This window comes from Phalacrocorax aristotelis, chromosome 25 (assembly GCF_949628215.1).
Source record: "Phalacrocorax aristotelis chromosome 25, bGulAri2.1, whole genome shotgun sequence".
In the NCBI taxonomy this organism is placed as follows: Eukaryota; Metazoa; Chordata; class Aves; order Suliformes; family Phalacrocoracidae; genus Phalacrocorax; species Phalacrocorax aristotelis.
In genome coordinates, this window is record NC_134300.1 from 1,012,854 (window position 1) to 1,029,559 (window position 16,706).

Sequence of the window (16,706 nt, forward strand, 5' to 3'; positions counted from 1 at the left end):
GTGCAGGCAGATGGCCCCCTAAAACGCATCCAGAGCCCACGAGTGACCCTTATGGCTCCCCGCTGCATCCACCACCCTGGCGGAAGAGGGGCTGGCGTCCAACGGTCCTCGATGCGATGATCACTCGCCGTTGCACCGCAACACAGAGGCGCTGCCCGAGCTGCCAGCAGCCTCTGAGCCGTACGAACCGCTCGTGGTGCCGGTACGCCTCCACCTCTCCGCTGGCGCTCAGCACCGTCACCGCCTCGGCGCTCGGATCCCTCTGCCAGATGGTAAATGACACACAACTATTTACACGCACGCGGCAAAGCAGCAGACAGGAACAATCTGTTCTCTGCCGGTAGTTTTCTAACTCGCACGATTAGGAGGGTTTTGCCCACGAAAGGGAGGCTCTGCCAGGAACAGGCGCTGTGCCTGGCTTGGGATCGGGGAGGGGAATGTCTCCGTCTTCCCAGGAAGGACTTGGGGGGCGACGAGGCAGGGGGGCAACGACTCGGGCCTCGGCAGAATCAGGCGGCTCCGGTATTAAAACACAGGTATTAAAATGGGGGCGAGGGGAGTCCCACGGGAAATGGGGAGTCCCAGGAGAAATGGGGAGCCCGTGGAGGAGGGGGAGCCCCGCGGGGAACACGGGGGGCCCACGGAGGGAGGGGGAGCCCTACGGGGAGGCCCTCTGGGGATGGAGGGGCGGCGGGGAGCGGCAGCCGGGGCCGGGGGCAGATGGACCCCGATCCTCTCCCCGGGGGTTCCGACGCCCAGCCGACACGCGAGCGGCGCGCAAGGCGCCTGCGCGACGGGGCTGCGGCGCATGCGCAGTAACGCACACGCACGGCGCCGCCTCGGCAGTTGCTCCCGCTGCGGCGGGCGGTGCCCCGGGATATAGCGGGAGCGGATGCCGCCCCCTAACTGCGGAGGGGGTTGTGCGGCTTGTCCTGCAATGGAGCGAGCGAGGGCGGCGAGCCACACCACGCCCGGCGTGCGAGGGCGGCACGTGCCTGTGCCGCCCTTGCTAAACATGGCCGCGCACTTTGCCCTGAGGGAAGATAGCTGCCGCGTGGCTCTGTGTGCCCTGCGCAGGCGCGGGAGGGCGCTCGTTTACGTCATCAACCTGCGCCGGCAGCGGCGGCAGCGGCGGCAGCGGAGGGGGTAAGGGGGCGCGGCGGCCGCGGCGTGGGAGCAGGGACGGGCCCGGCCTGGCTCCCGGCCTCGCCTCGGCGCTAAAGCTTGGACCCCGCCGGGCCCTTGGTGGCGTCGGGGCCGCTTGCGGGCCTGCTGGGCCGAGTAGAGCCGAGTTGTCTGTCCGGCCCGCGGTGTCCTACGGCTCCCGCCGGGCCCGGTGACACGGGCGGGATGGGGACGCGCTGGGTGCGGGCTGCGATCCGGCCTCCAGCGGGAGCAGCTCCGGGGCTGCGGAGCGATTGTATCCCAGCAGCGCCGGGGTTCGGTGGGCCGGGGCGGGCGGCACGGCGCTCTCCACGGGGCCGTTCCTCTCTTCGGGTGCTGCTGGTGCGGCTGGGTCGGTGGCTGGGCCCCGGCCCGCGCGGAGCCTCCGGGCCTCGGGGACCTCCTGCGTGCTCCGGGCGCCTCCTGGGCCGCGGGCGGCTGCACTGGCCCGCACGGTTGTGCTCGGGCCGCACGCACCCTGCCTTGCTCGCTGGGATCTCTGTCTGAGGGGACGGCCGTTCCCGCAGCCCCTCCCGCACCGGGAGAGCAGTCCCGCCCGGCCGTGCGGAGCGGGATCCCATCCCAGCGACAGCTCGGGGCCGGCCGCCGGCACCGGGGGAAGGCGCTTCCCTCCGGAGTTTGCTCTCCGGGCCCAGGCGAAGCTGCGGCCGCCGCTCGGGGCTCCGAGCGCTCGCAAAGCCGGAAATCCTGCCCCTCGCTGGGGCAGAGCCGCGCCCCACCCGCTGGCTCCCGGGGCGGGGAGGCGGCCGTTATGGGAACCGAAACCGAAACGGGGATCGCAGCCATCTTGCTGCGGTGGCCGGTGGCCTGCAGCCTGCCTGGCGCCGCCTCCCCTCCCCGGGAGATGATCTGCGTGTCGGGGTTTCTTTCCATTTATTTTTTCACAAAATAAGGGAATTTGGTGTATGGATGAGACTGAGGTAAGAGTGTATTTTTACAAAGCCCTCTTCTTGCCTGCTGGGATTTCCGCCCTGCCTTTGGCTCGAGGTCACTTTTAAAACGAGTTCACTGAGTAGGAGGGCAGTGGGGCCCCCCGGTGGAGCTGGGAAGCGGGGAACCTGCCTTGCTGCACGATGGTGGCCACTGGGTGCACTTGGAGGCTGTTAATGAACTTGTTTAATGAAAACGAAATTTAAGTTGTCCTTCAGGTGTGTTTGATGAAGATAGGGAGCTGTATGGAGATAAGACTTGCACCAGAAAAACTATCTTTATGAAGATAGGTGACTTAAAGAGGTCACCAGGAGGAAGGTAGGGTGGGAGGTACCTAGCAGCAGGTATCAGTTGCATGTTTTTATCCACTCGGTTACACAAACAGCTGTTGCCAAAGAGCTAGAATATATGCTTTTTAAAAAAGCGCAGGATATTAGAAGCTTAGACTTGTGTCCTGTACCAAAGAGGGGTGGCACAAATGTCTGTGATATGAGTGAAATTTGGGCTACAGTCCTAAAAAACTTTTCACACCGTTGCCAGCTGCACACCTATCCAATTTCTCTGCATGTTATCGCTTTACTTCCCCTGTGGCGTGATGCTTTACAGGTCACATAATCTCCAGGAAGCAAAGGACACCTGGTGTTTCAGACTTTTTTTATCCATGAGTCTAAAAGCTGTGCCAAGCCTCTTGCTGTCACACAGGACAGAGCTGCGTGAGCTGTTTCACCTCGTTGTGCTCCCGTTTCTCCAATTGTAAAGCAGGCCTGAGGTCCTGCGTTCCTTCAGGACAGAGGAGTGATACTTGTGTTTCAGAAGCACAGGGTGAGCCTTTGACAGAAGGCGTCACGAAAAGACAAACTGCCCCTCTGCAGCTAGCTGGAAATTAAGTCGAGTGGGAACAGGGTTGCTCTTATTAAAGCTGTTTCTCATGGTTTACTTGCCCGCTATTTCTGACTGCTGGCTTCTGTGCTGGGTCGACAGAGAGTTTGTTATTTGTGTTCACATGAATAATTTAGACTCGGGTAGAAAACAGGAAAGTTTAAGCGAGGATGCTTGAAATGCCTCGGTAACAGAGAAACAGTTTAAACTGCGTTTCTGGAATCCTATAGTTGTGTAAATTGGTTCTGAATTCCTGTGTTTTCCCTCCTAGCAGGCTCAGGACGGGAGAGTGCAGAGTGAATCGCAGCTCCCCTTCTCCGGGTACGCAAGCGGCCCGATTCACACGTGTGTCCCAGCAGTGCGCTATGAACAGAGGCGCTCGTCGAGGCAGAGGCTTGTATCTTACCCGGTCAAGACGCAACTGCCCCAGCACTAATCAAGGTTTTTTTAACCGCCCTCATAACCCACAAGAAACTAATCAGGAATCCTTTTTACAACAGCAGTTCATAACAGAGCAGGACACTGAAGTCTGTTTGCTTCGAGGACAGGGATCACTTGACGAATCACGCATCAAAGGGGTGCGAGCTGCGGTGCCGGCTCCTGGAGAGAGTTGGCAACCCAGCCACAGCAGAGCGGGGTGGCATAGGTTCTCCGGCAAGTGTCCGTGGGTAGAAACTTCACCACGTTATTGTCTTCCTCAATACCATCGTCAGGAGGACTCAGAGGGAGATTCTGACACCATCAGGCTGAATTTCCAGAGACTGTCTCTTGCTGGACAAGACTGTGAACAAGAAATTCTGACGATTTTCAGGCAACTTGGCGAGGGGGAGACTTGTACGGTTCATGATCTTGCACGTAAACTTAAAACTCACAAGAAAGAGGTCAACCGTGTTTTGTATAAACTCCTTCGAGAAGGCAAGTTGCAGAAAGGCGGAGAGACGCCGCCGCAGTGGAGGATTGCCAGCCCAAGCACAGGGAGAGAAAGAAGCCCCGCTGGCCGCGGCAGTGGTCGCACAGATCCAGCTTGTGAGAGCAGAGGAGGAGCAAGGAGCACAGTTGGCTCAAGAGTCGCCAATCCCGTGATGGCTGAGACGAAGGACAAAATCTGCAACTATTTGTTCAGTGTGGCAGAAACAACAGCGCTGAACCTTGCCAAAAACATTGGGTTTTCAAGGGCCAAGGACGTTAATGCCTTTCTTAGTGCTCTGGAAAAGCTGGGAGATGTCCGCAAGCAGAACACAAACCCCCCACGGTGGTCCCTGACAGACAGGAAACGCGAGCGGATGCAGATGAGGCTGAAGGCCAGTGCGGTCACACAGACGGCAAATACCACACATGCGTCAGGTTTTCCACCTTCCTCTCTTCTTCTGTGTCCCCAAGAGATGACCGTAGCTTCACCAGCAGTGACAACGTCGGAAGAAGAAAGTATAGAAAACGGACAGCAGCCTTTGGGGCAAACTGATCAGAGCGATGCCAGCGACACGGAAGCAGCCCTGCCTGAGGACATTAAACTCGAATTCTCCAGTTTGAGTAATTATGATAACTCTGAAAATGGCAAGTGGGCCATGGATGATATCCCAGATAATCTGAATGCTATCAACAAGCAGCCTGATGAGTCGGAATCCATCATGAATTCCCAGTCTTCCCCCAGTTACGCTGCCCAGTTTGAAACTGCTGTACCATGTACGCCCGTAGAGAAACTGATGGCTTGTCAGGAGAAGAACCCAGTGAGCGGCCTTACTGAGTATTCCCAGTATACATACCAGCACTGTGAGTTTGCCATGCTGGAGCAGAGTGGACCCTCTCATGAGCCACGGTAAGAAAACTTCCTACCTTTTCTGAGCTGACTTTTTGTTTAAAATGATCTGACTTCAACTGACTTCCCCTGGTCTACAGATCCCTTCCAAGGGGAGGAGGTGGGGTGGGCACTGATCTCTTCTCTCTGGTGACCAACGCCAGGCCCCAAGGGAACGGCAGGGAGATGTGCCAGGGGAGGGTTAGGCTGGGCATTAGGGAAAGGCTCTTCCCCCAGAGGGTGGTGGAGCCCTGGAACAGGCTCCCCAGGGAGGCATCGCGGCACCAGCCTGGCGATGTTCCAGAAGTGCTTGGCCAAGGCCCTCAGAGCCACGGTGTGAATTTGGGGTGTCCTGTGCAGGGACAGGAGCTGGGCTCGATGGTCCTTGCGGGTCCCTTCCAGCTCAGGGCATTCTATGATTTGCTCAACTTTGTCCTGAAGGGCCTGCTCATTAATGCTTAGTTCATTTTCAGAAGGATTAGGCTAGTTTGTTTTTGTTTGTTTTTCAAGCTGCTGCAAGAAATCAAGGAGACTAAAAAAAGGCTAAAATTGAACCTCAGGTAGCCCAGTTTTTGCAACCCTGCACCTTATTCTGAGCAGCAAAGGTCAGATTCATCTCTTCAGCTAGGTCCTGTCTGATTTAGTCACTTGGCTTTCAGTTGCATGATATAGGGAGAAACTGGTATTTCTAAGATACCTCTCAAGACGCTCTCGCCCTGGAAGTAGTACAAAGGGAGCCCAGAACAAAGTGCTTGGGTGCAGATGTTGTGGGCCTAATGAGGTGAACCTACTCCGGACACTTCTGTGGTGCAGCAGGTCAGAGTGGCCTCTGTGAGCAGAGCATGTGGTATGACGCTAGGGTTTGTGGAGTCCTGCTTCCCCTCGCTAAATCGTGGCTGTTCCTGAGCACCAGCAAGGCGGTGAAAAGCACCATATATGCCACAATGGAGTATGTCAATAGATCTGCTAGACAGGAAAATTGGCCTAATTTCTAAAGACGGAGTTCCAGGCTTTTTTTTTTTTTGTAAGGGGGATCTGAATGCATTCAGCCCCAGAACCCCTGTCCAGATCCGGTTTGACCTGTTCTTGTCGGGAGCAGGTTTCCTCTGTATAGGGCTGGAAGACAGAAGAGAAGCTGTGTTTGTTAAAGTTCCCAGGGAAGAGAGAGACAGACGCATCAGAGGCAAGAGGTTTATGTTAGGCAGCACCTCTCTGAGACGGTGTGAATGCACTGGATAGCCAGGGAAAATGCCGGCCGGCTGAGTGACCCCAAGTGACCAGGTGCAGATGGAGCAGCACAGGCTGCTTTTAAGCTTTCTTCATCCCTATGCAGGAGGCATAACTGAGCTGCTCTTGCATACAGCCATTACACGTTTCTGGTGCTTGTGGAACAAGGCAATTCATCCCGTTCCTTCAGAGCAAAATCTGGAGTTGCTCCTCTGTTGTGAACAGCTCTGGAAACGCGATGACACGAGGCCCAGACACAGAGCTATCGAGTACCCTTGGTATTTTTGTCTTCTGTGTGTGGCAGCCAGGGTTTGCTCTCCCAGCCATGAGCTATCTGTTCCTTCTCACTTGAATTCCAAGAGCAGCCTTACCTGCTTCCTCTGAGAAGACCACACTTTTGCCTCTCGATTCACCTCTTTGGTTTTGTCTTTCAAAGATTTAGGTTCCAGGCAGTGATTAATGGGCGCCGATTCCCACCAGCAGAAGCAGGGAGCAAAAAACTCGCTAAACAGGAGGCAGCAGCTAATGCTATGAAGGTCCTGATGAGCGAAGCAGAGAATGGAAGACATGGAGGAATTAAATGTGAAGAGGAGCTGTTTCCCTCTGACAATTCTGAAGTGGAATTGGTGGGTCTTGGTGGTTTTGGTTTTGGGTTGGTTTTATTTTTTTGAATTGTGAGGCTGGTCGAACAGTGTTTAGCCTGAAACTGGTTTCTTCCATCTTCTTGCTGTAGCCTTTGCATCCAGAGCCAGAGCCATCATCTGCCCCAGCTCATCTCAGCCTGCTTCCTGGGAAGCACCCTATCAGTGTGTTAATGGAGTATGGACAAAAATCAGGGAACACGATTGAATTCCAGCTGCTCTCTCAGGAAGGCCCGCCTCATGATCCCAGGTACGGCATATTGTTGTCAGCTTTTGGGGGAGGATAGAAACTCTTTAATACCTTTCCTCTTCAGCATGCAGCCCATATTCCTGGAGTCGTCACTGACCTAGCTGAGTGCTCCTCTTGTCCAAGGAGTCTGGGCATGGCTCCTCCAAGACATCTGCCTCCAGAAAGAGACCAAAACCAACGCCCTTTCTCAGAGAAAGGGTGCTGTTTCTTCCACCAGACCAGGAACAGGTTCTAGTCCTGTACCCTACCTGATAGTGCTCTCCTGGGAGTATTTAGGGCCATCGTGGTGGATTTAAATTGGAGATAACGCTGAAGGATTTAACTTGAACTGGGAGAAGGGGATAATAAACAGATGGAGATGCCTATGCTTAACACTTCTCATATGCTATAATGTCCTGTCAGGTTCAGCTACTGTGTGAAAATGGGTGACCAAATTTTCCCTGCTGTGGTAGGAAACAGCAAGAAGGGAGCAAAGCAAATGGCAGCAGAAGTTGCTGTGAAGATTCTTTCTGGAGAGTCTGTACCCCATGTCTTGCCTGAACAGGTACAAAGAGCTTCTTTATAAGACCCAAGTGTTTTGGGTTGGGTTCCCCCCCGCTTTATTTCATATTCCACTGGATTTCACCTCACAAGGTCACGTGCTGGCTCTAGCAGAGGTTTGCTGAGGGCTCTTGGCCTGTGGTAATACCAGCTACTCAGTATTTAACAGCCTTTTCCTGCCTAACTCTGCTCTAGCCTGTCATGAAGCCCCATGGTGACCAGTCCATGCACAGCTGTGGACCATGGATCGCCACTCCAGATGAATCCAAGGTGGTGAAAGCGAAGGGTGTCGGGGAGCTCATCAAATACCTTAACGTCAATCCTGTCAGTGGCCTGCTGGAATACGCCCGCTCCAATGGGTTTGCTGCAGAGTTCAAACTCATTGACCAGTCAGGACCTCCCCATGACCCCAAGTAAGTAGCTGCCTCTGTCCAGGAGGAAATCTTGTCCTGTTGCTCTTGTCCTGGAGAAAGGGCAGAGAACACAAAGTGCCTGATGCCATTTGAGATGGCAACAGGCAGAGCTGCTGCCTCTTCCAAACCTTATGTCTGGATGACAATAAGCTACCTCCGCTCCCCTCTTCTCTCCACTGAGGGAATTTAAAAACCAGACTCAAATCCATAGGTTTCTCGGTTTCTCAGAGGTGCGTTGCTGTCTTTATAGGTTTGTCTATCAGGCAAAGGTTGGAGGCCGTTGGTTCCCAGCTGTAACTGCGCACAATAAAAAGCAGGGCAAGCAGGAGGCAGCTGATGCTGCGCTCAGAGTCCTGATTGGGGAGACAGAGAAGACTGAGTGCATGGAAGGGATGAACATCACTGAGGTAAATCTTCTTCCTCCAAAACTGGGACAGCTTTTGTAGCCCTGCCTGTCCTGTGCCGTTCAGTCCAGCACAAAAATACCTTCAAGATCAACTGTGAGATCTTTGTTCTCTGAAGGTATAAATAAACTGGTGTTTTCCTGAAGCGGGTTAGGTGTTTCCTCAGGGTACATTCATACTCTTCCCTCCTGCTGGCATCTGCTTTAGGGCTAAATTGTCATTGGATTCTTCCACGAGTTACTGAAATGCGGTCCTGTGGTGGAGCAGGAACACGCTCATTTTTATTTCTATGGCTTTTTTCTTTCTCCTTCCAAATTCCTTCATGCCGCATGAAAAAAATGTGCGTCACCCCAAAAAAAATCTCATGCATCAGATAAGAGCAAAGCTCTGGTTGTGTTAGCATGGCTGTCCCAAACCTGTGCTGCTTTAAATCACACTTAAGAGTTTTGTGATCTCTTAAAAACCCCGTTCCAGGCTGCACAGCTGAGCACAGCAGCTGTGGCTCTAAATAGAAAAGCCATCAGGGAGGATTTGTCAGTCAGTCGTGCTAGAGGAGGCAAGTGCCTGTCTGCAATGGGAGTGACTGCAGTCTCCTCACAGGCACCCAGAGAAGGAATTCCTCCAAAGTCAGTGACAGATTCCCTTGGCTGAGTCTCTGGGAACAGGCAAGATGGGTTTTCTTCCTTTGCGATGAGGGTTTCCCCTGGCAGTCTCGGGAGGCCATTCCTCAGCCCATTTCGCTTGCTGCCAGGCAGACAGCTTGCTGCTGTCTCTTAATGATGCGCTCAAAGCAGAACTCAAAACGTTGGACAGGAATTTCCCAGAAATCCCTAAAAGAACTTCACCCACCCCTTGACACGATACTGTCCACGCACTCAACCCAAAATTGTGCAGCCTGTAGCTCATGTTTTCTGTGTGCCTTCTGCTTCGGTAGCTGTGCTTCAGGTTAGCTGCTGCTCGAGCCGTTTTGTTGTGTGACCTGCTCGTGATCTCTTAGCAATCCTGGTCTTGTGTCCCTGTTCCAGCTCCCTGTGAGCGGCAGTACCCTACACGATCAGATGGCTATGCTGAGCCACCAGCGCTTCAACACCCTCACTGCTCGCATCCAGCACAGTCTGCTGGGGCGGAAGATCCTGGCTGCCATCATCATGCGGAAGGGAAACAAGGGCTTGGGAGTGGTGGTCAGCATCGGAACGGGTATGAACAGCTTCTTCCAGCGTAAGCTGAACTGTCACTTCCCCGCTAGATTCCCTGTCAGCTACGACTCGGGAATGGCTCTTGCTGTAGGCTTCTTCAGAGAGGGCAAGAAACGTTCCCAGGGCTCGCGTGGTGTCACAAGTGATCTGGTTATAGAGAGAGAACAAAGCAAATGTGCCTCCAGCTATGTTGCTCTTAATCTTTGCTTGCATTGCTACGCGCTAGTGTGTGCACCAGAGCATGGATTCCTCGCGTCGTACAGCACAAGATCCCCCAGCTTCTCTCAGCTGCACGTACCTTGGCTCCCTTGCTAGTTGGCTGCCATGCTTCCACCCAGGGTGGTGGGCTGAAGAGCGCTCGGGAAGGGACGCTGTCCCTAAACTTGTGGCAGTTTAAGTCTCTGCTGTCCTTATAGTGTGTGCTCTTTGTCCCTTTATTTTCCTAACTGCATCAGGATAATGATTTAGTAGCCAGCGTGCTGCTGCTCAGGAGCCGAAAGAAATACAATTTGAAGCAAGATGAAACCCTCCCTCTTTCTGTGAAGCTGCATGTTGGCTTTGACACTCACCTTTTTATTTATTTCAGGTAATCGTTGTGTGAAAGGAGAAGAGCTGAGCTTGAAGGGGGAGACAGTGAATGACTGTCATGCAGAAATAATTTCTCGAAGAGGCTTTGTGAGGTGAGACAAGGGGAAACCTGAAGGAGAGGGGCCTGCCAAGAGGTGCTGATCCATTCTAGAGGGTTGTAGCTGTGACAGCTCTGTCGCCCTGAGAGAGGCTGTGATCCTCTAACACTACTGCTTACCCATGTGTTGTTAAATAGAGGGAAGTTATTTCCAATAAGAAAGGGCCATGCCTGAATGGTGCCCAAATTAGTACCGAACTGGAGACTTGCCAAGAGCCCAAGGGCTGAATCTGACGTGCTTAAAATAAAGCATCCCGCCGAGGCTGCTTGGCCGGCACGTGACGTGCTGTTTCAGTCTGAGCACAGCTCTGAGCCAAGGTGCTGGGGAACCTGCAGGCCAGGTCCCCCTGTGGCCTTTCTGCATCTGGGTGTAGAAGGCTTCAGGAAAACGTATCGAATGTGTTTGCGTTGATAAGTTAGAAATCCTTTCTCCTCGGTTGGAAAGGGTTTTCCCAGCTAAACTGCACAATTGTTCTCTTCCCTTTGTAAACATTCAGTGTGGCACTTTTTTTTAAACTAAAGTCAGGTGAAGTTGGCCTTGTTAATGGCTGCCCTTCCAGTTATGAATAGCAGAGCCAGCGGCTTTCTTGCAGCCCTTGCCCGCTGCCACTATACTCTGCGTTCCTCAGCGCCGGTAGGTGTTGAGGGCAGGTCCTCAGCAAGCTGCACTCTTGCTCTGTCTGTCTGAGCTGCTGATCTTGACAGTCACGGCTGCTGGGCTGCTCTGGCACCGCAGAGCCTGTCAGAGATGAGAACAGTGAGCTCCACATCTCCTTCCAAAATAAGTCCCTGCACGGGCTCTGCTTGAGGAGTGTGTGAAGCTGCAGTGTTTTAGTCCTTGACGCTATGTTGGAGACCTCAAGGTTTTTTCCTGGCCCTGGATAGAAGCAGCCATAAAAGACCCAGTCATTGTAAACAGATCGTGGGGTTGTGCTAATAATATCACTTGCGTTCAGCTGCCCATGGGGCTGTTTACTCTTAATGCACACTCGGTGCTGACTAAAGGTGCTAGGTTAACAACCTTGAAGTCTTCTTCACACTTGGATCAGGTGCACGCAAGCAGCTGCCAGCCAGGCTCCTTCCTCTCTCCTGCCAGTGATTCTGTCTGCTCACCTGACAGAATGCTTATTTTCTATTGCGTGTCCTCTGCACGGTAGGAAATCTGCTGTGTTTCGTGCCTTTTCTGTAGCATCGAATGCTATTTGTTGGCTTCCGAGTATTCTCAGCCGTGGCTGCGGGTTCTCGCTCTCCCATGTAGCAGGTCTTGGTGCGACAGAGGCAGAGCTTGGGACCCTGCCTGTCCTGGGCAGTGGTTTGATTGAAGTGCTCCTTGTCGGAGGAGCAAAGCAGTCTTTTGACATGATTTTGTTATTTTCAGGTTTCTCTATAGTGAGTTGATGAAGTATGACCCATCTAATCCTTCCTCCGCAGAAGAGAGCATTTTTGAGCCAGCAGGAGGGAAGAGATTCAAAATAAAGAGCAGTGTTACCTTTCACCTCTACGTCAGGTTTGTGCGGAATTGTGCAGGGAGTGACCGGTGTCAGCAGCGCTATCGCACCCCTGGCCCTGGAGAGTCAGTGCTAACCTGGGGAGTGTTTGTTTTCTAGCACAGCACCTTGTGGAGATGGGGCGCTCTTTGATAAATCCTGCAGCGATCAGGCGAGCGTGGTGGGGCAAGCCCAGCATCAGCCTCTCTTTGAGAACCCCAAACAAGGCAAGCTGCGGACCAAGGTGGAGAACGGTGAGTGTGTTTGCTCCCTGCGTGGTGAGGTGGCTCCAGTCCTCTCTCTGAGCCTTTCTGGAGCTGCAGAGTTTCCTTACCCCTCTCTGTGTGGTGCTGTTGTGGGATTTGAAGCATTCAGGACCCAAACGGGACGGGTAAAAGGGATGGGGTCATTCCAGGGAGTCCCTCCTCCTTCCCCACGCTGCCTGTTGAACTGCCACACTAGGAAGAGTATGGCTGAAGGTTGCTGCAAAGCTTATATATCTCTGACCTCCCTTTCAAGCACTATTGTTGTTCTGCTTCAGCTGTGTGAAAATGACTCGTCTGTCATCAGTACTGAGTTCCCTTTTTCATGGGGTACTAAACTGTCCCCCGAACCTGGAGACAGACTGACTCCAGAGGTCACTCCGTGCCTGCGCATAGAAAATAGTTTATTGTGCAGTTGCTGATGGGGTGTTGATTTATTGAATATCTGACTCTTTACAGAAAGCTTTTCTTCTCTTGCGCAGGGGAAGGCACCATTCCCGTGGAGTCGAGTGACATAGTGCCCACATGGGATGGGATCCAGCACGGGGAGCGGTTGCGAACCATGTCCTGCAGCGACAAAATCTTACGCTGGAATATACTTGGCTTGCAAGGGGCGCTGCTGTCCCACTTCATAGAACCGGTTTATCTCAGCTCTGTCACACTTGGTATGAGACCCGCCGTCCTTTCTGGGTTGGGCTGGACGTGCTGCCCCGCTCCTTAGACCTGGGCCGCAGCGACAAGCAACGTCCCTTCCCCAAGCGGTGGAAAAGCTTGTTTGTGGAGGCTGTAGGAGTAATAGACTGAAACGTCGTTCTTGGCAGAGCTTGCGCTGCTTGGAAGTGGAAAGGGAGTTTGTGGATTTTATGCTGTGGGTGGAGTGGGTTTTTCTCCAAGGTTCTTGGGTTTTTTTAGAAGGCACATGTGATCTGGGAGGGTGAGACAAAAATTGCCTGTTTGTGTCTTCGGTGAGAAATGTTGCAGTCTATAAAACTTCATCTTACACATCTAGGGTACCCGTAGCTGTTGCTGAGCCACATGGCTGCGAGCTCCCTGGCGCTTGTGAGAAGCGCCGTGGCTCTTGGGGTTTGGCCCATCCGTCACCTGGGCCATTCCTGTTTCCTAATGCCTTCACGTCTGTCTTCACAGGTTACTTGTACAGTCAGGGTCACTTAACACGTGCAATCTGCTGCCGCGTGGCGAGGGATGGGAACGTGCTGCAGGGAAAGCTCCAGGCTCCGTATCATGTTAACCATCCTGAGGTACTGCAGGCTGGGCGCCTCCTCGTCTTTCCATCCCCCTTTCCACCTCTGCCCTTGGGTTCGGGCCTCGCTCTGCAGGAGGGTCACCTGGCAGAAGCCAGGGTCAGGAGGCTGATGGCCAGAAACTGTCACTTTTGTCATCCCACAGTGTCTGGGGGTTACTGGCAATGACTTGGTGTGGGGAAAAAGGAGGCCAAGGTCGCCCTGGTAGCCTTCAGCTTAGTAAGAACCTAGTGCTTGCTGCTCTCAGGAGTTTTGGATGAGCTGAACCCCTGCCTGCAGGGGGCGGAAACTCCTTGGACTTCACATGCCCCAGATGAGATCAGACCTAGCGTGGCTGCCTTGAAAGGAGCAGCAGCAGCAGCGGGGCCCCTTGAGTGTGGGGTAACTGGGGTTTTAACACGCAAAGCACCAAGCAGCTGGGATGGAAAGTAAGCACTAGGCTCTGGCACAGGTGAGCGTGGGGCCGGGTTCCGTGTGCCCAGTCCCCTGGCAAGAGGGGCCCCTTAGCAGAGAGCTTGCGCAGCGGGACTGGTGCTGAGAACCCCTCTTACCTCACGCAGGTTGGGCGAGTCAGCGTATACGACTCCGCAAGGCAGACGGGCAAGACGAAGGAGTCCTCGGTGAATTGGTGTCTTGCTGATGAAAGCGAAGTTGAAGTCTTGGATGGCACAAAAGGGAAAGTAGATGGGTAAGAGGAGCCTTTCCTGACGCTGCTTTTCTGTGTGGGGCAAGAGGGGCGGCTCTGAAGTCGTTGTGTACTCTCTGTGCTGTTACAGCACCTTACGTGCGGGGGGGGCTGGAGAGGGGAATGTCAAACTGATGTAAGCGAGCGCACTTGAAGCAAAACAAAATACTGCCCGGCCCACTGTTTTTTATCCTGTGCCCCCACTCTCTTTGCTCTCCTGAGTGTCATGTCCTTCGTTGCTGCCTTTGTCTCCCTTCTCAGACCGAAGCTGGAGGTGTCTCGTGTGTCCAAGAGGAAAATGTTCGCCCTCTTCCAGCAGTTATGTGCCAAGAACAACTGCAAAGATCTGCAGAACTTCTCGGTGTACTCAGAGGCGAAGGAGGCAGCCATGGCTTACCAAGAAGCCAAGCAGCACTTCTTCAGCACGCTGGAAGAGATGGGCTACGGCAGCTGGATCCGCAAACCCCAAGAGGAAGATAATTTCTCTTTCCCTGGTGCATAATGAGGTGCCCTGTGTGCGTGTGGGTGAGTGTGCACAGGCATGTGCACGGGTGTATGCGTCCTTCTTTCGCCACCACCTTTTTGAGGCGGAATCAGGAGCGTGCAGCAGTTTCCCCTGTAGGCCTGGCTGCCTTCTCTCTCTCTTGTTACTCTGAGACCCTGCCCTTTCTCTTTTTAAAACATGCATGAAAATAGTTGTCTTTTTTAAGCTAGGGCAGGCTCAGTCCCTGTTTGCTTTTATGGTTTTGTCTCCTCTTTTTTTTTTTAAAAGAAGGCACAAGAAACCAGAGGGATTCTTGGACTGTGAGCTCGAGACCTTTGAACTGTGCACTACAGAGCCCTCTGGCAGGTTTTGAGGCAAATTTTCTCTTCTGAGGGGAGAAAAAAAAAATGACTGGCTGGTTTTCTGTGTCTCTGTTGGAAGATGGCTGGGACACAGGACTGAGCTCTGCAAGACAGCCGGCAGGACCAGCATAACATTCCGCACTAATAATAAAAAAGAATTTCTGTACTAGAGCTGGCTCTGTGCCACAGGTGTGTCTCTGTCCTGCAGGGTGAAAGAGGGGCCCTGGGTGGGGTTGGGAGAGGAATGGAGGTGAGTTATTGTTTGCTAAAAGATGAATGATCTCATGTAGAACTGGGGCCGTTGTGAATTAAGCCTCCTCCATTAAACAGGGGCTCATCGGGCACAGCTGGGCCCGCGCAGGGCTGGAGTGTGCCCTGAAATGATGGGGCAGGGTTCTCCTGGCTCCTTCCCCCGCTCTGGCTCTAGATGGCGTATCTCCGCTCCAGTCCTGGCGGGCTGGAGGCTGGTGGTGGCTGCAGGCCATGTTGTGTGCTTGGCTCTGAGCTCAACCACGTGCCTGGCACGCTTGCGGAAGGTGAGAAGGAAAAACGCTGTTCCTACGCGACAGCAAATTTATTGGATGTTGTAGAGCAGCCCCTTTCCCGATGCCCACCTTGTGCTGGCTTTGCCTGGGACAGGATCGTTGCTGCCGGTGAGACGGGATAGAGACCGCAAAGCCCTCGGCATGGAAGCGTAGCCCAAACTGAAGACGACAAGTCCTGAGGCAGGGGAGCCCAGCCTGGGGCACGAGGCCCCGGCTCTGGCTGTGCCTCAGGCTCGTACGTGTCTGCCTGCGCAGAGGAAAGGGCAGACGTGCTGTGGCTGAGCAGGTGAAACGCTGGCCGGATGATGCCCAGACACAGAGCAGCCTCAGCATCCCGCTCTCCCCTGGGCATGCGACAGCACGAGGACAGAGCTGGGGCCTTCTCTGGCCACGGTGGCCCCCATCTTGCTGCCAGCGGCTCAGGGTGCTGTGCCTGGGGCTATCGGGGCTCCCGTCGTGCTACCCCCACCCTGCTGTTCTCCTGGGACTTGTGTGGCTCCCCTCCCTCCCAGGGTGCAGTGGGACCCCCCTGTCCTGCCCTTGCCCAGGGCTGCACCATCACAAGGGGCTGCGGAGGCGGGAGAAGCCCCTGGCACGGGGCTGGCACGTTGCTGCTTTAGGGGCAAAGCTCTTAATGGTTAGGAGGAAGTGCTGGAGCATCCCGGAATTTCTCTGGCTGGGTGAGGTGCTGGGTTTTATTAAGTTCTAGCACCCCCCTTCCCCGGGCGCTGTGTGCGGCTGGCCGCTGCCTGCACCGTGCTCCCCCCAGCACAGAGGATTAGTGGTATTTATAGCAAACAATCCATTTCAATTTTCCCCGATAAGGCCAATTTCTGCCTGCGAGGGTGAGTGTGGGCAGCGCTGCTGCCACTGCCCGACCAGCCAGGGCTGCTGCCACCTGCGCCCACCTCAAGTTGTGATTGATTTGTATTTTCCTCACCCAATTTGTCTTGCGGCTGTTCTTGGCTCCAGTGCACTGAGCCTGGACTTTAGCAGGGGACAGTGGCACTGCTGGAGCAGCCCCCGGCACTCGCTGCCCTGGCCCTGCCTGCAGCTAGGACCTAAAAATAGCTCACCTTGGGGAGTCAGAGCAGAGCAGCCCTGTTCTCTGCTCCTGCTGTGTCAGAGTGGCTCTGCCCGGCTCCTGGGAGCCCTGGGGACAGGGCAGGGGGCTGGCAGGGGCTGGGGTCTGCCTGCAAGGGCTGAGGCACCAGCTCATGGCCCCGCATGGCCTTGAATCGCCACATCAGTGGGAGGAGATGCGGTGACCAGCCAATGCTCCCGGGAGCGTGGGAGGCAGCCGCTGCACTCCCTCCCTCAGGAACTGGGATTTTCCTCTTCCAGAGCCCATTCCTCCCCAGCCTCTTACCTTGATCACAGGGAGCCAGAGCCCCCCAGCCCTGGCTCCATCCTGCTCCCTCCTGCCCTGGGGTGGGAGTGGTGTGGAATGAAACAACACTAGAATGAACCCCC

The 16,706-nt window shown here is 54.4% G+C and overlaps 1 protein-coding gene across 3 annotated transcripts; it reads left to right on the plus strand.

Annotated features, from left to right (window-relative positions):
• The first annotated feature begins 922 nt into the window (after positions 1-922).
• Positions 923-14,859, plus strand: ADAR (adenosine deaminase RNA specific). 3 transcript variants are annotated; one of them, XM_075074836.1, is made up of 15 exons: positions 923-1,146; positions 3,269-4,810; positions 6,453-6,642; positions 6,750-6,907; positions 7,310-7,451; positions 7,643-7,860; positions 8,111-8,267; positions 9,290-9,461; positions 10,047-10,140; positions 11,524-11,652; positions 11,753-11,886; positions 12,378-12,560; positions 13,042-13,154; positions 13,718-13,845; positions 14,104-14,859. In XM_075074836.1, exons 1-15 carry the CDS (start codon positions 938-940, stop codon positions 14,342-14,344), a joined length of 3,810 nt encoding a protein of 1,269 aa, XP_074930937.1. In that variant the 5' UTR covers positions 923-937; the 3' UTR covers positions 14,345-14,859. The 3 variants fall into 3 exon arrangements, with proteins under 3 accessions (XP_074930937.1, XP_074930938.1, XP_074930939.1); XM_075074837.1 differs by having other exon boundaries at positions 1,036-1,146; positions 6,453-6,655; positions 6,769-6,907; XM_075074838.1 differs by lacking the exon at positions 923-1,146 and adding an exon at positions 1,939-2,105.
• Positions 14,860-16,706: the final 1,847 nt, after the last annotated feature.